The 27,449-nt window shown below is 39.6% G+C and overlaps 1 protein-coding gene and 1 non-coding gene across 2 annotated transcripts in view; one reads left to right on the top strand and one right to left on the bottom strand.

Annotated features, from left to right (window-relative positions):
* ZSWIM5 (zinc finger SWIM-type containing 5) overlaps positions 1 to 27,449 on the top strand; it is a 122,559-nt gene that overhangs the window by 69,865 nt on the left and 25,245 nt on the right. The window contains exons 3-5 of the mRNA XM_037069627.1: positions 12,647 to 12,795; positions 14,496 to 14,646; positions 22,139 to 22,318. Coding sequence (XP_036925522.1) covers positions 12,647 to 12,795; positions 14,496 to 14,646; positions 22,139 to 22,318 — 480 coding nt within the window. The remainder of the gene's footprint in view (positions 1 to 12,646; positions 12,796 to 14,495; positions 14,647 to 22,138; positions 22,319 to 27,449) is intronic.
* LOC119003393 (U6 spliceosomal RNA) lies at positions 24,914 to 25,020 on the bottom strand. The gene has a single exon (XR_005069954.1). It is a non-coding gene; the product is annotated as a U6 spliceosomal RNA (small nuclear RNA).

Raw genomic sequence — 27,449 nt, 5'->3', positions numbered from 1 at the left:
ACTCGGAATCGAACCGCGATCGTGTGGTTCGCAGGCCCGTGCTCAATCCACTGAGCTACACCAGCCAGGGCCTCTCAATAAATATTGATTGAATAAATAAAAATGTCTTAGAAAAGCCTCCTTGCCAATTCATGCTTTCGCAGGTGACTGATTTCCTAATTACACCCAACTCCTTGTAGAACTTTATTACTTGGATGCTTCAAATATTGACTGACTTCCTTTCTTGCTGCAACACCCATTTTGGCAACTCATTCTCATCTCCTGGGCTCTTTGTGCATCAGCTAACAGTTACACAGTTAACCTACCTTTTTCCTATCAAATAAACCCTTTTGAAGTTTCAGGTGAAATTTTACTCGTAGTAACTCTCAGGGTTTCTTTGCCTTATCCTCATCCTATCCCAGCAGTTTTCTATAGTCTGCACAGTAGGGTATTTATAAATTTTGCTTTATTTCTTCCACAGTTGCTGCCACTACCACCACCTGGGCCTAAAAGATTGTCCAATTTTCTCTACACCGTTTCAAATCCTTAGGAAGGATATCACTGCACACTTCCAGCCAGTTGATTAGAGTGAGCTCTCCAGGAGACTGGGTTCTGCTCCTACTTTTTCATACCCTAATCGAGCCACCCAAGGGTCAGAATCGGTCTTTAAACCATCTCTGTCACTTGCTTTTGGAGCACCATTGCTGTTCTTTCCTCGTCCTTATTCTTGGCAACAAGGTACTCAGAGACCTAGTTTTTGGTTTATACCTAGTTTATCTAATTTTATCTCGGTTCTGTCTCTGTAGAGCTACTATAGAATCATTAAAGGTGAGACTGTCATCTGCATTTTTAACATGAACCCCAAGTGGCTATTCTATATATTAACATTTGAGAATCACTTACTAGTGAGAAAACTGCATTATTCTGACCAATCCTGTGCAGGCATACCTCAGAGATATCGCAGGTTCAGTTTCAGACCACCAAAGTAAAGTGAATATCAAAATGAAGCAAGTCACGTGATTTTGTTTACCTTATACTATAATCTCTTAAGTGTGCAATAATAGCATTATGTCTTTTTTTAATCCTCACCCAAAGATATGTTTATTGATTTTAGAGAGGGCAGAAGGGAGAGAGTGGGAGAAACATCAGTGTAAGAGAGAAACATTGATTGGTTGCCTCCCGTGCCTGCTCTGGCCGGTGACTGAAGCCACAACCGCGTATGTGCCCTGACCAGGAATCAGACCTGCAGCCTTTTGGTGCACGGGATGATGCTCCAACCAACTGAGCCACCTGGCCATGGCTCAGGCCAGTAGCGTTATGTCTTTTAAAAATGTACATAACTTAATTTAAAAAATACTTTTTGGTGTGAAAAGTGCTAACTGTCTTCTGAGGCTGTTGGAAAAATGGCTCTGATAGATTTGCTCGGTGCAGGGTTGCCACAAACCTCCAATCTGTACAAACAACAATATATGTGAAACACAATAAAGTGAAGTATTCCTGTATTCTATGTAGCAACATAGGCGAAGAAATGATTTGGCTATTTTCAGACACACCACCCAGCTTCCTTCAAGGGCCTGAAAACAGCTAGTGGATCACAGCAATATGAGGCAAGAGGCCAAAATATAGCCTTGTAGTAAAGAACATGAACTTTGGAGAAAGGCCAACATGTAAATTCTGGCTCACATATTTTCCATGTGTTATTTTATTTATCTTTATAAGCTTTAGGGTTGTTTTGTTTCATTTTAAAATTAGATCAGTAGTACTGTCTCATAGAGTTGTTACAAGAGTTCGCTGGAATCCACTCAGTAGATACTCACTGAATATCTACTATTTGCAGAGCACTGTTCTACACATTGCAAATATACCAGCAAACAAAATAGTTTTTGCCCTTAAGGACCATACATGCTTTTGACAATATGTTCCAAAAGTGCTTAGCCTCTATCCTGTAGGAAGCACTCTGTAAATGGTTATTAACAAATATTTAAGGATAAGGAAGAATATATTTATTTTGCTTTGCTACTGTCAGGATGTAAGTGTAGGATGTATTATTTGCCCACCTAGATCTTAAACCTGGATGACAAATCAGACATATATTTGTTCATTCTACAAATATTAACTTAATGCCAGGCACTGTGAGGTACAAATATGAGTCCCCACTCTTAAAAACTTCAGTTTACTTGGGACTAAATGAAAAACGAAAATTGCAGTGTAAAACAAAATACAACAGGTTTTTAAGAGAAGTGATAATAAAGTGTTCAGAAGAGTGTTATTGCCTTTATATGTATGTGAGCATAAGACAGACATATTATAACAGGTGGCAATGAGGTATATGGCTAATTCGGTAAGGACATAAAAAAAGAGTCCCTCCTGCCAAGTCAACTAAGCAGTACAGGAACCTTGGCAGTATTAGCCTCTCTGTGTACTTATTTTATGGTTTGGAATTCTCATTGTGGCCCTGACTCTGGAGCTCAGGCAATACTGACAATGAGAAGTGATTTTTTTGGCCAAAGAACAAACTGGGAGGAAAGGAAGGGAAGTAGAGGGAAAAACATCATTAAAGTCATAAAGAAATGTTGTTGACTCCTGGGGACACTAAGTTTCTGGCTGAAGCATAACATATAGGGAAGACAGGGCTAGAAATGAAAGATAGGGCCTGTCTGTGGAGGGTTTTGAATGCAAAGCTAAGGAATTTGGACTTAATTTATTAAGAATCTGAATCATCACTGAAGACTTTTGAGCAGGGAAATGATATGATCAGAACAGTGGTTGGAATAATACACTTGAAACAAGTAGCATATAATAAATATCATCATCCTCCCTTATCAGCAGATTCATTTTCTATGGCTTTACTTACCCATGGTCAACCACAGTCTGAAATACAAGGGGACCCAACAAATACCAGAATTATCTTTTTGAGGGTGGGCCCCTTGTAGTACAGGCTTCCCCTGGTAGGGGAGTGTTCTAGGAACCCATCTGTATCAGTGTACCAGTTGGCATTGTTGTGAGAGGCTGTGTTCAGCTTCAGTGAATTTTTTGAAGACTCTTTCAGTGCATTTGCCCATTTCATGATGTGTGATTTACAAGTGCACCTATCCATACTGCACTAAATGTTCAGCAGTTTCTGACCACAAAAGGGCATGACCCCCATGCCCCACCCTCCCTATTCACCCGATCTCAGTCTGAGTGACTTTTCTTGTTTCCCTGGATGAAAAAAGTCCTCAAAGGGGAACTTTTTTGTTTTTTTAAAAGATTTTATTTATTTTTGGAGAGAGGAGAAGGGAGTGAGAAAGAGAGAGAGAAACATCAATGTGTGGTTGTCTCTCACGTGGCCCCACTGGGGACCTGGCCTGCAACCCAGGCATGTGCCCTGACTGGGAATCGAACTGTGACCCTTTGGTTTGCAGGCCTGTGCTCAATCCACTGAGCTACACTAGCCAGGGCAGGAAATGTTTTGCTGATATGGAAGAAGTGAATAAAAAATGGCAGAAGCACTGAAAGGCATCAAAAATCAATGAGTTGAAAAACTTTTGAGCAGTGGAAAAAAACATCTCAATAGGTATATTGCATCAAATGGAGAGTACTTTGAAGGTGACTTGAAGTTTAAACACATAAGAATAAATGCACAATTTTTTATAAATAAATTCTATTTGGGGGGGTCCCCCCTCATATTAAATTGAAAATTTCAGAAATAAACAATATATAAGCTTTAAATTGAATACCATTCTGAGTAGTGTGATGAAGTCTCACTCCGTGCGGCTTTGTCCCACCCAGTACACGAATCATTCCTTTGTGTAGCGTATCCACACAGTGTATACTACCCACCCATTAGCCACTTAGTAGCTATCTTAGTTATCACAGCTGCACTGGTATCACAGTGCTTGCATTCAAGTAACCCTTATTTTACTTAACAATGGCCCAAAGCATAATAGTAGTGATGTTGGCAATTCAGATACACCAAAGACAAGCTGTAAGTGCTTCCTTTGAGTGAAAAGGTGAGTACAGTGTAATAACATAACTTATTACAGTATATTGTTATAAATGTTCTATTATTATTGTTGCTAATCTTTCACTGTGCCAAAGTAAATACAATCATACCCTGGTACTCGTTGGCTTCAGAACTTGTCAAACCTTGTACTTGTTGCATTCTGATGAGAAAAAAATGTTTCAGCACTCAGCATTCGCCCCTCAGCACCCTCTCTCACGATGAAAGAGAGGTCAAGGTGTCAGCTCATGAACAGTTCAGTACTTGTCAGTTTTGGCACTCATCATGAGTTCTGGAACAAATTAACCATGAGTACCGAGGTACCGCTGTCTAGGAAATCACATTGTATATATAGGATTCAGTACTGCCTGAAGTTTCGGGCATCCACTGCTGGTCTTGGAATGCATCCCTCATGGATAAGATGGGGACCAGTCTACTACAAACGGGAAGATCATATGTGTTAGTCAGTACTTGTGGAATGAATGACTGTGTGAGCCCTCTTGATTCTCTGGGGAATAAGATGCACTAAGAAAGCTTTGCTCTGCAGATCTGGATCATTTAATTAAGTAGAGCTTTGATGTCAGGAGAAAGAAAAAGGTACACTGATTAAACATGACACAAATTGGTAATCTTTGTGTATCCACACCTGTAGACTGTTGACTTAGAGTTCATTGTCACTTGGAGGCAGGTTTCTAAGAATGTATTACAGGACTCTGTCTTTGAGGAACTGAGATAAGATTCAGTTTTCATTCCACAAACATTCGCTGGGGAGTCTGTCACGTTATCAGCTTGGTGCTGTAGGTGATTTAACCATGGATTCAACTTGGAATTCAGCTGTGAGCAAGGAACTAACAGGCTACTAGGGGAGAGAGATGTGTAAATAACTAAAACTGTGTTTTAAGTGCTGTTGTTGAGGTGAATCAACATATGAAATATATTTTGAGTACAAATTTATAAAATTACAGGGCTTCCAGTCAAGATATCAGAGTAGTAAATGTGGTGCTCACACCCTCCCACAGCCACATCAGAATCACAACTAAACTGTAGAACAGCCATCATTCAGAACCACCTGACATGTAGCTGAACAGAAATCCTACAATTATAGATATGAAGAAGCTACGTTGACACTGGTGGGAGGGGCAGAGACACAGAATAGGCTGGTACCACATGTGGTGGATAAAAATGGGAGGGATATCTCAGCTATGCAGGTATTGCCTGAAGAGTGAAGGGTCCCAGCTCAGGCTTCTGATGCTAGGAAGAGAAGTACCCATAACTATGGCTGTGAAAACCACCAGGTATTGTGGCTGAGTGAGACAGAGCACTGCTTGAGTCACAGGTGTTCCTCTTAAGGGGCCCACGAACAGACTTAGTTGGATTCACTCACTCTGAGCTCCAGCGCTGGGGCAGCAGCTGGAAAGGCACCTGGGACAAAGGGAGAGGAGGGGCAACTTTTTCCCAAACAGAAGTTCTGGCTGAGGCCATTGTTCCTTTCCTGAGCTCTGCCGTACAAAATCCTGACTGGCGGGTGTCGTATCTAATTATCAACCTAGCTAACACTGTTTGCATTTCCCGGATGATTCCCTGAGACCCTACCTCACCCAACTTGTGGGCACACATAAGCATCTTCCAGTAGTGTTTTCATTCAGATGTCCTGTCTTGTTTCATGCTTTTGATATTCTTAAAATCTCTCAAGGGTCTGCAAATCCCAAACAAGCCACATCTGGCCTAAGTGTGCCCCATACCTCTTGCTAATCAGCCCTAAGCCTAGCACCACTGGCAGTCATAACCTCAGTTTTCAGGTGGCCTCTTCCAGGTACCTCCAAGCCTAGTTCAAGTAGCAGATATCTACTGATCACTTTGTATACGCAGCAAGGCACAGGCAGCAACTGACCTTGGCAAGCACCTCCCATGAGGCCCTAGAGCCAGTGCACCCAGTGGACAGCTTCAGACCATGCCAGAGTACCACCCAACCACTTCTATGTTCAGCACACTCAAGAGGAAGACTCATTGGGCACCAGAGCCCTGCTGAAGGGAGTCCTGCATGGGTTCAGCCCCTGCGTGGTAGATTCTCTGTGCCAGTGTTCACAACCAATCAGCCTGAGGGTAAATCCCTCCCATCGATGTACCAACAGCAATTAAGGCTCAACCTCAACAGGAGGGAGCACACAGCCTAATAGAGGGGCGCATCTGGAGCACCCAGGTGACCTGGGAGGCTGTGCCACTGGGCCCTGCAGCACACCTACATAAAGCTACTCTACCAGGACTGGGAGATGTAGCATATCTGTCTAATCCATAGAAACAAACACAGTAGGCAGCCAAAATGGGGAGACAAAGAAATATAGCCCAAATGAAAGAATAGGTCAAAACTCCAGAAAAAGAACTAAACACAAAGTAGACAAGCCATCCACCAGATGCAGAGTTCAAAACACTGGTTAAAAGGATGCTCAGTGAACTTAGAAGAGTAGGTAAACTTAGAATTTCAACAAAAACCTAGGAAACAAAAATGGAATTAGAGAACATAAAGAACCAGTCAGAAATGAAGGATTAACTAACTGAAATGAAGAATACATTACAGGGAATAAACGGTAAAGTAGATGAAGCAGAGCATCAAATCAGCAATTTGGAATATAAGGAAGCAGAAAATACCCAATCAGAATGGCAAAAAAAATTTTTTTAATGAGGATACTTTAGAGAACCTCTGGGATAACATCAAGTGTACCTACAATCACATCGTGGGGATACCTAAAGGAGAAGAGAGAGAGTAAGGATTAGAAAACCTATCAGAAAAAACGATGGAAAACTTCCCTAACCTGGTGAAGGAAATAGGCTTAGAAGTCCAAGAAGTGTAGAGAGTCCCAAACAAGATGAACACAAAGAGGCCCACTCAAAAAACACATTATAATTAAAATGCCAAAGGTTAAAGACAAAGAATATTAAAAACAACAAGAGAGCCCTGGCTGGTGTGGCTCAGTGGATTGAGCACTAGCCTACAAACCAAAGGGTCACTGGCCTGATTCCCAATCAGGGCATGTGCCTGGGTTGCAGGCCAGGTCCCTGGTGTGGGGGGGCACGCTACAGGCAACCACACATTGATGTTTCTCTCCCTCTCTTTTTCCCTCCCCTCTTTCTCTAAAAGTAAATAAGTAAAATCTTTTTAAAAAAAACAGTAAGAGAAAAGCAGGTAGTTACCAACAAGGGAGGTCTCAAAGACTGTCCACACTATTCTGAACAGAAACTCTGTAAGCCAGAAGGGATTGGCACAAAATATTCAGTGATGAAAAGCAAGGACCTACAAGTAAGATATCCAACAGAACTATCATTTACAATAGAAGGACAGATAAAGAGCTTCCCAGACTAGAAAAAGTTAGAGGAGTTCACCACCACCAAACCAGTATTGCAAGAAATGTTAAAGGTTCTTCTTTAAGAAGAAGGAGAAGGAGAAAGATTAAAAGTATGCATAACAAAATGGCAATAAATATATATCTATCAACAATTACATTGAATGCAAGTGAGTTAAATGTTCTAATGAAAAGATACACAGTAGCTGATTGGATAACAAAGTAAGACCCTTACGTTTGCTCTCTACAAGAGATTTCAGATAAAAAAACACAGACTGAAAGTTAAGTGATGGAAAAATATTTCATGAAAATGGAAACAAAGGAAAAAAAAGCTGAAGTAGCAATACTTAAACCAGACAAAACAGACTTTAAAACAAAGGCTATAACAAGAGACAAAGAAGGACCTAGAAATTCCACTTCTGGGAATTTATCCAAAAATCCCAAAACACTAAATCAAAAATATATATGTATTCATATATTGATTGCAGAATTATTTACAGTAGCCAAGATATGAAAGCAGCCTAAGTGTCCATCAACAAATGAATAAATAAGTGGTGAATATATATAATGGAATATAACTCAGCCATAAAAAAGAATGAAATCTTGCCATTTGCAACAACATAGATGGACCTAGAGAGTATTTACTAAATTAATTAATTCAGACAGAGAAAGACAAATGCTTTATGATTTCACTTATATGTGGAATCTAAAAAACAAAATAAAACAATCAGAAAAAAATAGAACTAAATACAGAGAACATTTTGACAGTTGCCAGATGGGAGGAGGGGTTGAAAGATGGGTGGAAAAGATGAAGGGATTAAGAAGTGCATATTGGTAGTTACAGAATGGTCATGGGGATGTAATGTACCGCATAGGGAATACAGTCAATAATATTGTAGTAACAGTGGTGTCAGATGGGTGCTAGATTTATCGGGGTGATCATTGTATATTATATAAATGTTTAATCACTGGGTTGTACATGTGAAACTACTATAATATTGTACATCAACTGTAATTGAAAAAAATATTTCAAAAAATTATAGAATTATATCACCCTGTATGCAACTCTGCCTGTGCTTTTTATGGGGCAGGTTTTTAGGAATTTAGGAGTGTTGACTTCACTTGAGAAGCTACATATTTAGAGTGAATTTTAAAAATGGAATTTTTATTTTTTGAGAAAGCATTCTTTATTTTACAACAATACATGTACTTTAAAGCTTCTTTGAACTCATAGAAAGGGAAAAAGAAGAAAACTATAAAGTCATCCTTCTAAGGAAAAAAATCACTATTTTTATGTTTGTGTATTTTCTTCCAGACTTTTTTCCACTGGGATGGTATATATTGATCTTGGAAGAGGATACTACTGAAATTTAAATGCACATGGAATTAGCATTAGATCTCTTACGTTTATTCTGGACCACACAATTGAAAAAGCTCAGATTAAGAAAAACACCCACTTGGGGGGATTTATTTCTTAAGTTTTTATTTAAATATAGTTGCTATACAGTATTACATTAGTTATATTAATTTTATGTGTACAGTAAGGAACTTGACATATTTTATACCTTATAATGTGATTACCCCACTAGTTCTAGTAATCATTAATCATCATGGAAACTTATCATAATATTATTGACTTCTCTTTCATCTTTTGCACCCATCCCTCCACTGCCTCCCTTCTGGCAATTATCCCTTTGTTCTCTATGGGTCTGTATTTATTTTATTTTGTTTTTAGATTCTACATATCAGTGAAACCATAGAGCATTTGTCCATCTCTGTCTGACCTGTATCACTTAGCCTAATACTCTCTTGATCCATACATGTTGCCTCAGATGGTAAGATTTCTATTTTTGATTGCTGTGTAATATTCCATTGTGTATATATACCACATTTTCTTTATCCAGTCATCTATTGATGGACAGCTAGGTTGCCTCTATATCTTAGCTTTTGTAAATAATTCTGCAATGTACATAGAGGGGTATATCTTTTCAAATTAGTATTTTCATTTTCTTTGATAAATACCCAGAAATAGAATTGCTGAGTCCATTGATCTATTCCTAGTTTGTTTGTTTTTTTGAGGAATCTCCACACTGGTTTCCATAGTGGGTGCACCAGTTTTCAGTTCTAGCAACAGTTCACTCGTGTTCCGTTTTCCCCACATCCTTGCCAACATGTTTTTTTGTTCACTTTAAAAATATATATTTAATTGATTATGCCATTACAGTTGTCCCATTCCTCCCCTTCATTCCCCTCTACCCTGCACACCCCCTCCCACACACATTTCCCCACTTTACTTCATGTCCATGGGTCATAACTTCTTTAGCTTCTACATTTCCCACACTACTCTTGCCCTCCCCCTGTCTATTTTCTCCCCACCATCTATGCTACTTATTCTCTTACCTTCTCCCCGCTTCTCCTCCTCCCACTCCCCTGTTGATAACCCTCCATGTGATCTCCATTTCTGTGGTTCCACTTCTGTTTTAGATGTCCATTTAGTTTGCTTTTGTTTTAGGTGTGGTTGTTAATAACTGTGAGTTTGCTGTCCTTTCACTGTTCATATTTTTAATCTTCTTTTTCTTAGATAAGTCCCTTTAACGTTTTATATAATAAGGGCTTGGTGATGATGAACTCCTTGAACTGGACCTTATTGAGAAGCACTTTATCTGCCCTTCCATTCTAAATGAAAGCTTTGCTGGATAGAGCAATCTTGGATGTAGGTCTTCAGATTTCATGACTTGGAATACTTCTTTCCAGCCCCTTCTTGCCTGTAAGATCTCTTTTGAGAAATTAACTGACTGTCTGATGGGAACTCCTTTGTGGGTAACTGCCTCCTTTTCTCTTGCTGCTTCTAGAATTCTCTCCTTGATTTTAATCTTGGCTACTGTAATTATGATGTGCACTAGTGTGTTCCTTCTTGGGTCCAACTTCTTTGCAACTCTGAGCTTCCTGGACTTCCTGGAAGTGTATTTCCTTTGCCAGATGGGGGAAGTTCTCCTTTATTATTTGTTCAAATAAGTTTTCCACTTGTTTCTCTTCCTCTTCCCCTTCTGGTACCCCTATAATTCAGATGTTGGAATGTTTAAAGATGTCCTGGAGGTTCCTAAGCCTCTCCTCATTATTTTGAATTCTTATTTCTTCCTTTTCTGTTTGGTTGTTTCTTTCTTCCTTCTGGTTCACTCGATTGCTTTGAGTCCCAGTTTCCTTCCCATCACTATTGATTCCCTGTGCGTTTTCCTTCATTTCACTTAGTGTAGCCTTCATTTTTCCATCTAATTTGTGACCAAAATCAACCAATTCTGTGTGCTCACAGAATTATCAGTGTTTTGAACTATGCATCTGGTTGGCTATCTCTTGGTCGCTTAAAAGTATTGCTCTGGGGCTTCGATTTGTTCTTCCCTTTAGCCATATATTTTTGGTCCAGTTGTGCCTGTTAGGTATGAGGGGCAGAGCCCTAGGTATTCACCAGGGTGGGGCAACCCAGTGGCTGGGTTGTGACTCTGTATGTGGGGGCGGGGTTAGAGAGAGAGCAGTGGTGCTTGTTCTGCTCTCTCTCGGATTTCAGTTCCCTCTGATGCTTCCCACAAGCAAACTGAGCCCTTCTGGTGCTGGTTCCCAGGTGGGTGGGCTTGTGTACGTTCTAGGACCCTGTGGGTCTCTTCAATGAACTCTCCTGTGAGGATGTGAGTTTCTCCCGGCACATCAACCCCTGAAAGTTTTTCCAATTGGTGCTTTTAGGCTTTATTTCTCATCACCAGGGCCCTGGGTTGTGTAGTCTGTATAACTGCCCATTTTTGCCTGGTTTATCTGTATGTGAATGTGTGTCCACAGTCAGCCAACCACCTTGCACACCTCACTGAGTCTGCTCATTTCCCCGTGCCCGGGTCTGTCAACCACTGCTTTTCCCTGCTGCAACCCCTCTCTGCCAGCCACCAACTCCGCCACTCTTACCGGTCTGGATGAATGGTTTGTTGTCGGACTTTTGTTGTCCGTCTGTTCTGGATGTGTTTTTGTTTCTAAATCTTTGTTGCCATTAAATTTAGTTGTGCGAGGAGGCACAGTGTTTCTACCTATGCCTCTATCTTGGCCCGAAGTCTGTTGACTTTTTTATGAGTCATTCTGACTGGTGTGAGGTAGTATCTCATTAGGGTTCTGATTTGTAATATTGAGCATCTCTTCATATGCCTTATTATTAAGTTGAATGAGTATCTTATGTATTTTAGATACCAACCCCTTAACAGATACATCATTTGGGAATATATTCTCACACTGAGTAGATTTTTTTTTCTTTTGTTCATAGTTTCCTTCACTGTGCATAAGCTTTTTAGTTTGATGAAGTTCCACCTGTTTATTTTTACTTTTGTTTCCCACTCTCTAGGGAACATATTCAAAAAGGGATTACTCAGACTGATGTTAAATAGTTTACTACCAATGTTTTCTTCTAGAAGTTTCATAATTTCAGGTCTTACATTTACATTTTTAATCCATTTTGAGTTTATTTTTACATATAGTGTATGAGAGTAGTCCAGTTTGATCTTTTTGCATGTATCAGTCTAGTTTCCCCAATACCACTTGTTGAAGAAACTGTCATTACTCCCTATATATTCTTACCTTCTTTGTTGTAGAATAGTTGGCCATACAAGTCAGGGTTTATTTCTGGGTTCTCCATTCTAGTCCATTGATCTATGTGTCTTTTTTGTGTGTCAGTACCATACTGTTTTGGTTATTATAGTTTTGAAATGTAGGTTGCAATCAGAGAGCGTGACACCTCCAACTCTGTACTTTTTTCTCAAGATTGTTCTGGCTACTTGTGGCCTTTTGTGGTTCCATATAAACTTTAGGAGTATTCAAATTCTGAGAAGAATTTTATTGGTAATTTTGATAGGAATTGCATTGAATCTGTAGATTGCTTTGGGTAGTATTGTTATTTTAACTATATTTATTTTTCTAATCCATGAGCATGATGTATCCTTTCATTTATTTTTATCCTTTCAAATTCCTTCTCCACTGTCTTATAGTCTTCAGAGTCTAGATATTTTACCTCATCGGTTAAACTTATTCCTTGTTATTTTCTTCTTTTTGGTGCAATGGTTAATGGAATTATTTTCTTAATTTCTCATTCTGATTGTTATTAGTATATGGGAATGTGAAAAGCTTCTGTATATTAATTTTGTATCTTTACTGAATTCTTTAATTAATTCTATTAAGTTTTGGTGGATTCTTTAGGGTTTTCTATGTATAATATGTCTTCTGCAAATATTTTTTTAATACACTCACAAATTTCCCCTCCTCCTGAAGGTGAAGCATATGAAACCTAGGAAATTCATTTCACGATTCCCATTCTTCACAGGTGCCCCCGACCCCACAGCTGGGGCCAGCATTGATGATGAAAACTGTTGGCACTTGGATGAAGAACAGGTGAAAGAACAAGTGAAGCTCTTCCTTTCCCAGGGTGGTTACTATGGCTCTGGAAAGCAACTCAATTCAATGTTTGCCAAGGTAAGCTGTGGAAAGGTTTCTTTAATCTTTTTTTATTTTACTTTTTTAAGGAAATGGAATTCAACACACTTTTGGCTTCACGCATTGTAGACAGCTCACTTGCCCTGGCTGTCCCAAGTGCTTGAAAATTAATGGGAGAAGTTGATGAGAGCAGACCTGAGCAGGCTGCATCCAGGGAGCCCTACTACCTCCCCCCTCCACCGTATTCCTCTTTCTACTGCACCCTAAATCAGTTGGCATTGCTGGGGGTTTTAGTAGTGAAGGTTTGGGCCCAAGACTGCCTGATGAGGCCTTGAAGAGATTTTTGGGGCTGGGGGTTCTCACAGCAGGTTTTCTTTCTTTTTTAAAAACGTATTTAGTGAGATATAATTCACACACCATAAAATTCACCCATTTTAAAGTATATAATTGTTATGCAAAGAGCTGAGGTCCAAGGAAACCTCAGCATATTGTTTGTTGATTCCGAAGAAATAACATGGTCGACGGGTTGTGAGAGACATGGGTTTATTAGGACTTACGTGCACACTGGTACAGGCCGACCGGTGAAGTTTTACCATAACTTAGACTTTCCCAGGACAAAGGTACATAGAGTACAGAAAACAAAACAAAACTGGTCCTGCAGGCGGAGGGGGTCATGCTTGTGCACAGGCTGTGAGACCAAAATGCAAATGGTTTGTCTGCAGTTTTTTACCATCCAGACTCACACCTGAGAACAGCTTCTGTTGAGCCATTTCTTGACCAAGGTGCTGGCCAGGTTCCCAGGGTGGGTCCCCTGGTCCACTCACTGATAGCTTTCGTCGTGTTCCCACAAGGTGGGAGGGGAGTGGAGCTTGGGTAGGGGCTCATGTTCCCATGTACCATACAGCAGTTCAGTGGTTTTTAGTATATTCAGATATACACACCCATTACCACAGCCAGCTTTAGAATATTTTCATTACCTTAAAAAGAGCCCCCCTACTTTTTAGTTACCTTTCCCCTATCTGGCATGTCCCCTCCCCCAGCACTGAGCAATCACTAATCTACTTCTCATCTCTATCGATTTTCCTGTTGTGGACCTTAATAGGAATGGAGTCATGTAGTATGTAGTCTTTTGTAACTGGCTTCTTACAATGAGCATATTTCAAGGGTCAGCTGCATTAGTGGCATGTATCAGTACTTCATTCCTCTTTATGTCTGAATAATAGTCCGCTGTATGGATCCCCCACATTTTGTTTATCCATTTGCCTGTTGATGACCTTTTGGCTATTACAAATAATGCTAATAGAAACATTCTTGTACAAGTTCTTATGTGGACATATGTTTTCATTTCTCTCCAGGACATGGGATCAATGGGTCATATGATGACTCTATGTTTAATTGTTTGAGGAACTGCTAAACTGATTCCAAAGTGTCTGCATCATTTTATATTCCCACCAGTGGTATATTAGCATTCCAATTTCTCTATATCCTCACCAGTACTTTTGTTATCTGACTTTTTGATTCTCACCGCCCTAGTGGGTGTGAAGTGGTATCCCATTATGCATCGCAGACTTTCTTGATACATGCAATGAACTTGCTTACAGAACAAGAGGCCTTCTGAAGGCTCTTTGGAAATATTGTGATTAGATACTTCATCTTCTCTTCCCCCTCCTCACCTTTCTAATTCTCCTACTTTTTTTATGATGTGCAGTCACCAACCCTTGCCCCTCTTTATGTGTCAGGTCCGAGAGATGTTGCGGATGAGAGATTCCAATGGAGCAAGGATGCTGACTCTAATAACTGAGCAGTTTATGGCCGATCCACGACTCACACTCTGGAGGCAGCAAGGAACAAGCATGACAGATAAGTGCAGGCAGCTCTGGGATGAGCTAGGTAAGTTTTCACATCTAAGAGAAGTGCTGTGTCTGTCCTGCCAGCTCACTCACGGGCAGCAAGTGTTAGTGAACGCTTGCTATCAATCATTATGTAGATCTTGCTCAGTGAACTTCAGCCCAGCTGGTGGAAGATTTAGTTTCTACAAAGGCCACCAGCAGAATTCTGAACTCAACTTGTGTTGCTTCTACAGCATTGCGCTTTGTTATTGATATCAGCTTTCTGTTCCAGATGATCCCACATAGACACTTTTGCTGAGAGAAAACTTTTTCCTTTGGCTTCTGTTGCTTGGCATTAGCCAGGCTCTCCAAATACTTGTCAGTTCTCTTCCCCGCCCCCCACCCCATCCCTGGCTCTGTTCTTCCTTTTTACTCCTAAACAGACCTCTTAGATGTAGAGCAATTTCCAAGAGGGTCTTGGACTTCCATTCATCATTGTCTGTAGTCCCTTGAAAACTTTTTAATATGATGACTTCAGAGTTTACCTCTGTGGTGATCTCAGCCTCATCTTCTTTCCACTTATCTGAGTTGCAGTTTCATATTAGCAGCTACCCTTTGACCGTTTCCACTGAAAAACTCCTCAATCACCTTAAGCTTCAGAAATCTAAAGTGAGCTCAGGCCTCCAACAGGAAAAGGTTCCCCTGACTCTGGCAATGTCCTGTCCATTCCTTAGTCAACCACACTTATTTCCAAACACTCATTTTTCTTTTTCTTTTTTTAATTTCTTTTTTTTATTTTTTAAATATATTTTATTTTTTATGCTATTACAGTTGTCACATTTTTTCTTCCTTTTATTCCCCTCTACCCTGCACCCCTCCTCCCACCAGCATTCCTCCCCTTATTTCATGTCCATGGGTCATATATGTAAGTTCTTTGGCTTCTTCATTTCCCATACTATTCTTAACCTCCCCCTATTTATTTTGTACCTACCATTTATGCTTCTTATTCCCTTTACCTTTTCCCCCTCCCCTTCACCGCTGATAACCCTCCATGTGATTTCCATTTCTGTGATTCTTTAACACTCATTTTTCTTTCATTTCCTACATCTAGTCACCAACTTCATTTGATTCCCAGTCTTCAAAATGCAGTTTAGGGTCCATTCCTATGTTTTATTTCCCACCACCACTCGTCTCATTGAGGGCCTTGGACTTCTAGATTAAATTAGAACTGTGGCTTCCTGAATGGCCTTTGTGGCACATTCTTCTTACTAAGGCCATTTCTTTGGTCGTCATTCCCTTGCTGCTCCAACACTAGTTTTGCAGTGCCAAGACTCAACTCCTCTGCTTGTTTTCAGAATCTTCCATACCTTGGACTCACCGTCTAATCATGGGTTATACTGAAAAAGTTCTATATGGCATCTTCTAAAAGTTGGTACAGCTCCTCAGTATTGCCCCCATCCCAGAAAGCAACAACAAAATTTCCACTGTACAATAGAGCCCCCAAAACCTGTAGTTGAGGGTTTTAATGAATTCTTCTGGACTGAAGCCTATATTTTATCGCGTTAGGGCAAAAACCTTGGCGAATGAGATTTGATGACTCTGGGACTTGGTTACCTTGAGGCTGAATATGCATTTTAGTTTGGGTGCTGAGGCTTTTAGATATCACCTGGAGCACTAATGGCACCGGAGCTTGCAGTAATGATGACTGGCTATGTTATTGTTATGTGTCAATCTCCGTATTAAAGATTGTGCTCACATTGTTTCATTTAATTCTCATAACAACCCTACAAAGTAATCGTGTGTTTGTTGCAAAGAAACAGGTAGCTCTGGTTACTTCTAGGTACAGAATAAAATAAAGAATTATAGAAAATTCTCTCTGCCTTGAGATAATCACACTTCCTGAAATACAGGAATGTTGCACTATTAGTGTATAGCTACTGGTCCAACCCATTGTGACCAGGGTCACAAGACATAATGCATGGCAACTTGAGAACTGCTTCTAGACTCTTTCACAAGAAGAAATTGTAGGCATAGACTTCCTTCCACATTTAAGATATTGGCATCTCCATATTTTTAGAAGGCAAGACTGAGCTCAGAAAAGTTAAGTTTTTCATTCAGAGTCACACACTGATAAGTAGTGGCTCTAATACTTGAACCCCCACCTATCTGACTCCAAAACAAACATCCTTCTGCAGCATCTACTTCAGTTCTATCTTGTTTTGCACTTCCCTCCCCCCAAAGTGCATATTTCCTAAGAATTTGAAGCTATCCTTCTTCAGAGCCAGTTTCATCTGATTCCTCTTGGAGTAATTTTTATAATGATCATGGGATTGTGCTGTGTACTTGGGCTTGGCCTTTGGGGCAAAGGTAGGTGAGAGGAAGTAAGCGGAGCTGCCTCCCATGTGCTTTGAAAGCTCTCATCATATACTTAGGTTCATTATGAAAAGCTCTTGCTTCTGACATTTTCATATGTAAGAAATTGCTCTATCAGTCTTCCAAGAAACTCTCAGCAGTCTGCAAAGTCTGGTTCTAAAATTTCTCTGAATCACCTGGAATATCTGTTTATTTATTTATTTGGTTTTTTTTAATTTTTATTCATTTATCTTTAGAGGGGAAGGGAAGGAGAGGAGGAGAGAAATATCAATGTATGGTTGCCTCTGGTGTGTCCCCTGCCGGGAACTGGCCTGCAACTCAGGCATGTGCCCTGACTGGGAATCGAACTAGTGACCCTTTGCTTCGCAGTCCAGTGCTCAATCCACTGAGCCACGCCAGCCAGGGCAAGAGATGGGATAGATCTTTTTGAAATTAAAAAAAAAACCTGAGTGTTTCTGAACTAAATTCATAAGGACTTAATAAAACAGAAAATTAAACAAAATTAATTTATTAATTAATTCTTAATTAATAAATAAGAAAACTTATTTTTAACTTACAAGTGAAAGTATATGTACTCACTTTCTAGGGATCCCCTTTTTAACATCTAAATGCCTAGGAAATAGGAGCTTCTTAATGACTAGAGTTACACATTTTCTGTTTATATTAAGCCTCTCCCAACTCACCCGATTGGTTTTCCATTCCTTTAATCCTATTGATTTTGAAATTCATAAGATCATTAGAATCCCTTTAGTTGCCAAATTTACTGGCCTCTTTTTGGTTCTCATTCTACTTGTGAAGATTAAATGTGAAATACTCTTACTTCACCATAAATGAAAAGTACTTTTTGAACTAAAATAAATGCTTATTACTAATACAGACAGTGCTGCATTGCTCATTGGCCCATGTGTCACCGATTTCCTCTGGTTCTTCCATCTTGCTCATCTTGCTGCTGCTGTGCTTATTCCTCATTTTTTGTTCACTACTTAAATATCGATGTTTTCTCAAAATTTTGTCTTTGCATTCCTTTCCTCACATCCTAAATGGTGAGGTTTTCTTTTTTGTTAGTGGGAGAGCACCTATCCCTCCCTACTTAATTTTTTAAAAGATTTTATTTCCTTTAATTTTAGAGAGACAGGAAAGGAGGAGGAAGAGAGGGAGAAATATATTGATGTGAGAAACACTGATCAGCTGCCTCTCATGTATTACCTGACCAGGGACTGAACCTGCAGTCCAAGCATATGTCCTAACCAGGAATCAAACTGCTGACAAAAAGGACATGAAAACCATAAAGAAGAACCAGTTAAAAATGAAAGACACACTAACTGAAACAAAGAACAATTTACAGGGAAACAGCAGTAGAGTGGATGAAGTTGTGAATCAAATCAGCAATTTGGAATATAAGGAAGCAAAAAACAACCAATCAAACGGCAAGAAAAAAAAAGAATCCAAAAAAATGAGGATGTGTAAGGAGCCTCTGGGACAACTTCAAGCATACCAACATTCACATCATGCGGGTGCCTGAAGGAAAAGAGGGAGAACATGGACTAGAAAACCTTAGAAAAAATCATGAAGGAAAATTTCCCTAACCTGGTGAAGGAAATAGACATACAAGTCCAGGAAGCACAGAGAGTCCCAAACAAAATGAACTCAAAAAGGCCTACCCCAAGACACATCATAATTAAAATGCCAAAGGTTAAATACAAAGAGAGGATCTTAAAATAAATAAGAAAAAAGCAGTTGGCTACCTATAAGGGAGCCTGCATAAGACTCAGCTGATTTCTCAAAAGTAACTTTGCAGGCTAGAGGGGATTGGCAAGAAATATTCAAAGTCATGAAAAACAGGGACCTACAATCAAGATTATTCTACCCAGTAAAGCTGTAATTTGGGATCGAAGGACAGATAAAGAGCTTCCTAGACAAAAACAAAGCTAAAGGAGTACCTCCCCAATATATCAGTATTATATGAAATGTTAAAGGGTCTTCTTTAAAAAGAAGAAAATCAAGATTAGGAACAATAAAATGGCAAAAAACACATATCTATCAACAATTGAATCTAAAAAACAAAATAAACAAGCAGAACAGAAACACAATAGAGAAAACATTTTGATGGAGTCCAGATGGGAGGGAGGTGTGTGTTTGGGTGAAAAAGGTGAAGGTAATAAGAAGTACAAGTAGGTAGTTACAGAATAGCCTTGGGGATGTAAAGTACAGTATGGGAAATGGAGTAGCCAAAGAACTTATACACATGACCCATGGACATGAACAGTGGTAGTGGGATTGCCTGAGGGAGCTGGAGTTCTGGATGGAGGGAGGCAAAGGGGGAAGATTTGGGACAACTGTAATAATATAATCAATGAAATATAATTTAAAAAAATAGTTGATGGCCTTCTCAAATAAGAGACTATGTCTTTTAGTTGGAAACTTCTTTTTTTTTTCTTTTTATTTTTTTTAAATAATTTTTTTATTTAATTCTTGTTCAAGTACAGCTTTCTGTCTTATATTCCCAACCCTGCCCGCCCCCCGCCCCATGCTCCCCACCTCCCTCCCATTTCCGCCCCCCTCCTTAGTTATGGTCCATGTGTCCTTTATACTTGTTCATGTGAGTCCATCCCCTTTTCCCCTATAATTTTCTCACCTCTCTCCTCTGGACCCTGTCAGCCTGTTCCGTAATTGAGTGTCATTGGTCATATTTTGCTTGCTTGTTTGTTTTGTTTAGATCCCTGTTAATGGTGATATCATAATTTTTTAAATGTTCTCTTATTTTCTCTCTGGAACTAGTCTTGGTTTTTGGATATTAGCTTGTGGGTTACAGCAGGATTAGAGGACAAACAGTCTACATCAGGGATGAGATAATAGAGGGTTCCAGAGGGATGTCTCTAAGAAGATAATAAAATTGATACATGATTTGATGTGACTGAACATATTGAATAGATATTGATCCTCTAATTGTATTATTTTTTCCTCTCTTTATTTCTGTTTTTATTGATTTATTTCTGTTTTTATCTTCTGGGACATTTTCTCAATTTTATCTTTTAACTATCTTATAAATTTTTATCTATTTTTTATCATTGTGTTTTTAGTTTCTAAGAGCCCTTTTGTTGTTCTTGCATCCTGTGCTCGTTTCACAGATGCAGTATCTTTCCACTTTGACACTATCAATTACAGTTCAGTTTTTTTTCTTCTTCATGTTTTCACTGTTCTCTGCCTTGTTTGTGTTTCCTCCAAGTGTTTTCTTCCTCTTATTTGCTTCATTCTCTGTCCTTTATGTAAGATGCTTTCCTCATATATCCAATATTCTTTAGCTGTACGTTCTTATTTAGGAGTAAGACACTTAAAAACAAAAACGAGGCTGTGTGTGTGTGTATTTGTCAACTAGTCAGCTTAACTGAGAATGATCTGGTCGGGCTTATTCATTGGAGAACCTCAATTATCAGAATCTGCAGTGTTTTTCGCTGTTGGGCTGATTACTTTCCTGAAGATAAGTCCTCTATTACCTTGTCTGTGTGTTATAAGCCTGTCACATCTTCTCAGAACAAAGTGGTGAAAGAGGGTTGGGTAAGGGGGGGGGTATCCATTTGTTCAATAAATACAACTTCCCTTAATCCCTTAGTTTTCATTGTGGAAACCTCACTCTCAGTGATATCTAGTATTTTTAATCCAGAGCCTCTGAATCAACCTTTCCAGTGAATGAAGCTCTAGTCTTCTTCCAGGAGAGGGAAGGAGCAGGCACTCAGCTACCTTGAATAGAAGAGGAAATTGGGGAACCTTTGACAAACTTCTAACCAATTCTACTACGTATTTCTAGCCCTCCTTCCAGTGGGGTTCCACAGTGTGAGTCAGTCTGCTTCTGGGCTTTCCTAACAGCTGATGGAAATTTCAGCTTTGTCAGTTCTGCTAAATCAGCCATCAGTCATCCACGTGATTTTCAGACTCCAAAATTTGTAGCTGTTCTTTTTCATCTCTTCCATTCTCTGTGTCTGTGTGAGTTTATGCCTGTTTTTATCCCTTTACTTTTGTTTTAGTGCGGTTTCAGGATGGTGTTGTGTTAAATGTTTTGTTAGACATCTTTAACCAGAATAACTCATGTTTATTTTTTGAGGCCAAACTTTCCCTGACCCCATGTGAAAAAATAATTCCCCCTTTATATGTATTCTCATAGGGTTTTATATATGTCTATGATAGCATTTACCAAGCTTTATTATAATTTTTGGATGACTCCTAACTATAATTCTCTTGAGAGCCATCATTATATAATACTATTATATTACATACTATAGTTCCCTTTCCTTGGAGATTTTAGAATTTTAATTGAGCCAATAGAAATAAATATTCATCTTCAGTTAGTATATGAAATTGAGGCTAAAATGGCCTTTTAGAACATTCCTATGTGACTTTGAGGGGCCTTGAAAGAGTATCTGAACATACCTCCATCCATAGCTGTAGCTCCATCCCAAAGGATGTCCAACTTAAGCCACTCCAGAGCCAGGCTTACTGCTAATTTAAGATTGAGAATATATCTGGTTTAGCTATACATCCAACCTTGAAAAGAAGAAGTGGGTTTGCTTAAAAATAAGAGGGATATAGTCAAAGAAACAGTACCAGTTGGTTATGTGGAATACGTGATGCTGTGCTGCAGTGATGGAGAAGATGCAAGAATGTGATAGTTGTAAGGTATCACAGGTTATCAGCAGTATCAAAATCCAAGTCCACATAAACCATAACTATATGTTTATTTAACTATAAACATAGTTAAATAAACTATAGTTTATTTAACTATATAGCTAGATGTAGCTAGCTACATTCCCCAATTGATAGCTACTCAAGGGTAGGAACTGTGTCTTATTCTCCAATACAGGGCCTTGAACATGGAAAGTTCTCACTAAATGTTTGTTGGATTACAGATTCAGTTTAAGAATTCGAGCCCAAATGTCTTGTTCATCATCACAGACACGCATCCAGATATCATCACAGTCACTCTGCTCTAAGGAAGCTTTGAGAAGGAAAAATAAGCCAGTTCTGAAAATGTAGCAGATCTCGTTTTTTTATTGTATATTGAGAAATGCTGTTGTTTTTGGAACTTTTCCTACCAGCTAAAAATGAGAGAGTACACTGAACAAGAGGGAGGCTTACATGTACATCAAAAAACAGATATGAAGAATGTGGTTTATTTTATTTTCCAGGGGCTTTATGGGTGTGCATCATTTTAAATCCACATTGCAAACTGGAGGAAAAATCCTCTTGGCTGCAGCAACTGCAGAAGTGGAGCAACTTGGATATCTGTCCCCTGGAGGATGGGAACTATGGGCATGAGCTGCCCAACATCACCAATGCACTTTCCCAGAATGCCAATCACAGCCCAGGTGAGCAGATACCTTTGTAGGGTCTTTATGCCTGTAATTCCAAAAGGTTGAGGGAAAAGCCCTAGAGCAAGGTAGCTGAACAAACTTTTGGCTATCAGAATTGTCATCCTAAATAAGAAAGCCAGTCCTTTTGCCTCGAAATGCAAAACTTTAAATAAGGGTAAGCTTTTATTGTTGATGTTGGAGATGCTACCCTTTTCCACATCTAGAATGTCCTTTTAGTACTCAGCATAAATTCCTAGAGCCCTCTGCGTGAATATACCCTTCAAGTTCTTGTGACTAATGGCTCTTGGCCTAGTTGGGGTTGATTTTAGCTCAGAAGACCTATCTCAGCAGAAGGATAAAAGGCCTGCAGGAAACAGCTTTTAAAAATGTCCTGACAGTTGCCTTTCTTACGTTTCTCTGTTTTCCTCAAATGTTTATACAGCAGATAGCAAGGAGGGGTCATGCTCCCAAGTTACTATTAGGACACTTGCCTCATTTTAAGACAAATCTAGCACAGTGATACTGTACTCTGCATTTTGAGCCCAGTGGCCTGCTGATATCACTGGGCATCAGCGTTTACATCAGTTTTAATTCATCCAGCTCAGGCTATTCGATGTTGGCAGCTGAGTGTTCTTTCGCCCATTGGGAACCTTTATCGGTAGGAGATTTTGATCAGACATTAATATTGCATGTGGTCCCCTTTATTTTAGGGGATAAATCTAATATTTTTAACCTCAAAAATAGAATTACTTGAATTACTGTTCTTGCTCAGTCTTCATCACCTGTACCATAACTGACTGTCAGTGTACGTAAGGCAAATAGGAGGTGAAAAGGCTGCAATTTTGCCACTTCTTTAAACCACCCTTTACTGGCACTCACCTAACCTCCACAACACAGGAAGCCATCTTTTTACTATTGGCTTTGGACTGGCATAGAGAGAGTGAAATGCATATAAACAGACGCCTCCAGTCTGGCATCTTCTTCTTTGTCATAGTATATTGGTTACTGTTACTGGTTCTCATTTGAGTATGTGGCTTCCTCTGCAGTCTTTTCAAGTTGTGGGTGATTTATCTGTCACGTCTCTTTACCATTGGACCTGATGGAACAATGGGTATCCTGCTTATTCTTCATTGCCATTTCTACATTAGTGTACTTCCCTCCTTCTTAAATAGCCCCCGGTTTTAAAGTGTATATCATCAAAATATACTGTCTGTTAATATTCTGGTTTGGGCCATTTGTAGACCTCTGGGTCAGTTCCTAGTTCCCTGAAGATTTTTGGCTATTGACTCACAACACTACTCCCTATCATTACTTATATCACAATCCTTAATGATTTCAGTCGCCACATAGATGATCCTTCCAGTATTCTAGCCTCTCAGTTCTTTAACTTCCTCTCTTTTAATAGATTCATCTTCCAACATGACTAGCCATACAGTCCCAACATATACCCTAAATCTTGTTATTACCAATAACTTTCTCTTTCTTCATAATCTCAATTTAAAGCAGCTCTAATTACCACCACCAGTCTTTACTAGCTTTTTTGCTTTAGTTTTCCTTTCTGGTAATTCTTTGACCCACTAGGAATTTTGATCCTATTACTCTCTCATTCTCTTGCAGCTTCGTTTCCCTCCCTATCCAGATTAGATTCCTTGGTGCATCATTATAATTATTCCCTTGCATACGTGCTCAGTGCCCCCTCTTCCTCTGTTACATTCATGTTACTCTCCTAATGGTGGTAGTTCAGTCTAACTGTCTAATTACTCAGTGCTCACACCTGCACAGCTAAACATGGTAGAGAGAAATACAACCATGATAAGTGATCTTATTTTAAGTTTAGGACCACTAATCTCAAGCGGATATGTAGTGCCTTTCTCTAGTCTATGCCTTGTTTCACTCTTCTAAATTTCTGTTTTCTACCATCTTTTCACGAAAACTTTATATTCCTCTCTTTCCTCACTGATAATCTAGCTTCTTATTCACTGAGAATATAGAAGCAATCAGAACAGAATTGCCAAAATTATATCACCACATATGCCTCAGTCTATGCCAATCTACTGTGCTTCTTCTACTATTTTTAATGATCCTATTCCTTCTTTTTTATCCAAGATATCATTCCATAATTCTTTCCTCTCTCTCCTGCATTACAAATTTTTGTGGATTTTTTTGTGTGGATTATTTCTGTGAGCATACAAATGCATTGTTTTATCTTTCCTCCCAAAATAAAACAAAAAATACTTGTGGCCCCACATGCCTCTCTGGCTACCTACCTGTTTTTCTGAGGTAGTAGAAATAGTGGTAGAATTAAGAAAAAATATTTTTCAAATGGTATGTATTTACCATCTCTATCTCTTCTGTTCTTAATCTCTCTTGAACTAACTCTAGTCAGGCTACCATCCCCCCACTACTAAAACAGCTCTTGTACTGGTCACTAACGTTAACCATTGCTAAACCTGCTGGTTGATTCCCAGTCATAATTTTACTTGACTGATAAGCAATATTTGTCACAATTGATCTCTGATTCCTGGAAATACCTTTTTCATATTATTTACAAGACACTACTCTCTCTTGGTTTTCCTCTTATTTCATTGGCTCCTCCTCCTCAGTCTTTTTTTTAATATGGAACGCTTCATGAGTTTGCGTGTCATCCTCATTCAGTGGCCATGCTAACCTTTTCCCTATCGTTCTAGTGTTAGTACATGTACTGCCAAAGTGAGCACCTCCTCAGTCTTTTTTACTATCTCCTCCCACCCCCCCAATATGCTAGAGTGCCCAGGGCTCAGTCATCAAACCACTTTTCTTTTCCTTCTGTACTTATTTCATTGCCTTGTTTTATTTTTTAATTATATTTTACTGATTATGCTATTACAGTTGTCCCAATTTTTCCCCCATGCCCCTCTCCACCCAGCACTCCCAATTCCCTCAGGCAATACCCACACCTTTGTTCATGTGTATTGGTCATGCGAATAAGCTCTTTGGTATTCCATTTCCTATACTGTACTTTACATCCAGTGGCTATTCTGTAACTACCAATTTGTACTTCTTAATTCCCTCACCTCTCACCCATTCCCCCACATGTCCCTCCCATGTGGCAAACATCAAAACCCTCTCCATATCCATGATGCTATCTCTGTTCTTCTTGTGTGCTGTTTGTTTTTTTTAGATTCAATTGTTGATAGATATGTATTTTTTGCCATTTTATTGTTCATAATTTGCATAGTCTTTATCTTAAATAAGTTCCTTTAACATTTCTGCAATAATGGTTTGGTGATGATGAATTCCTTTATTTTTTTCTTATCTGGGAAGCTCTTTATCTGCCCTTCAATTCTAAATGACATCTTTGCTGGGTAGAACAATCATGGCTATAAAGCCTTGCTTTTCATCACTTTGAATCACAGTCACTGTGATTTGAATATTTCTTGCCAGTCCCTTGTAGTCTGCCAAGTTTCTTTTGGGAAATCAGCTGAAATTTTTATGGGAATTCCCCTGTAAGTAACTAACTGCTTTTCTCTTGCTACTTTTAAGATTCTCTCTTTATCTTTAACACTTGGCATTTTATTTATTTTTTTAAGATTTTATTTATTTATCTTTAGAGGGTAAGGAAAGGAGAGAGGGAAATATTAATGTTTGGTTGCCTCTCATGAGTCCCCTGCTGGCAACTGGCCTGCAACCCAGGCATGTGCCCCGACTGGGAATTGAACCACGATCCTTTAGTTCACAGGCCGTGATCAATCCACTGAGCTACACCAGCCAGGGCCAACACTTGGCATTTTAATTATGATGTGTCTTGGTGTGGTCCTCTTTGGATCCAACTTAATTGGGACTCTCTGTGTTTCCTGGACTTGCATGTCTATTTCCTTCACCAATTTAGGGACATTTTCCTTCATTATTTGTTCAAGTAGATATCCAATTTCTTACCCCTTCTCTTTTCCTTCTGGCACCCCTATGATGCAAATGTTGGAATGCTTGAAGTTGTCCCAGAGGCTGTTTACACTATCCTTGATTTTTTTGGATTCCTTTTTCTTCTTGTTCTGATTGGTTGTTTTTTGCTTCCCTATGTTCCAAATCGTTGATTTGATTCTCAGCTTCATCCACTCTACTGTTGTTTCCCTATAAATTGTTCTTTATTTCACTTAGTGTATCCTTCCTTACTGACTGGATATTTTTTATGCTGTTGAGGTACTCACCAAGTTCTTTAAGCATCCTTATAACCAGTGTTTTAAAACCCTGCATCTGATAGATTGCTTATGTCCATTTTGTTTAGTTCTTTTTCTGGAGTTTTGATCTATTCTTTCATTTAGGCCATGTTTCTTTGTCTCCTCATTTTGGCAGCCTCCCTGTGTTTGTTCCTATGTATTAGGTAGAGCTGCTATGACTCCTTTTCTCATTGGCATGGCCTAATATAGTAGGTGTCCTATAGGGCCCAGTGGCAAAGCCTCCCCTAGCCCCCAAGTTGGATACTCAAGGTGCACCCTCCATTTGGGTTGAATACACCCTCCTCTTAGAGTTGAGCCTTGGTTGTTTTGACAGATCAATGGGAGGGATTTACCCAGGCCAGTCAGCTTCAAGGCCTGGCTGTGACTTCTGACCACCAACCTACAACCACCATGGAGGATCAGCTGTGGGCAGGGTAGTGGTGCTCAGATGTGGCCTGTAGCTGTCCACTGAGTGTGCAGGCTCTTGGATTTATTAGGTGGTGCAGGTCAGTGTTAGCCACGACCTGTGTTTTACCCAGAGCCACCCATTCATGAGCTATAAAGCAATCTGAGATGGCTGTTACTTGTGCTGGGCTTGGATGTTTCCAGGAGAAGCCAAGCTGTGAATCTAGGCTCACTGCTGCTAGTGCTGGGCCTGAGGCCACTTAGTAAGAGGAATAGGGGCTAGGGGCACACTGAGTCTGGCTATTGCTTGTTTGATTGGATTTAGGAAGATGTGAAGCATTAGCCAACACCAGCCATTCACATGGAAAAGTCACTGTTAACAGCTTGCGTGGGCCTGTAAGTTGGGTGGGTCAGAGTCGCAGGGGATCTCCAAGGTGGGCAAACAGTGTTAGCCAGATTGATGAATCTCACATATGGCACCTGCCTGCTGGCTTTGCGGCCCTGTAGAGAGATGATTCAGAAAAGGAACGGTGGCCTCTGCCTGACTT

This window comes from Sturnira hondurensis, unplaced genomic scaffold (assembly GCF_014824575.4).
Source record: "Sturnira hondurensis isolate 20B ecotype Veracruz unplaced genomic scaffold, ASM1482457v3 Scaffold0018725, whole genome shotgun sequence".
Lineage (NCBI taxonomy): Eukaryota > Metazoa > Chordata > Mammalia > Chiroptera > Phyllostomidae > Sturnira > Sturnira hondurensis.
This window is presented reverse-complemented; position numbering and strand designations above follow the sequence as displayed.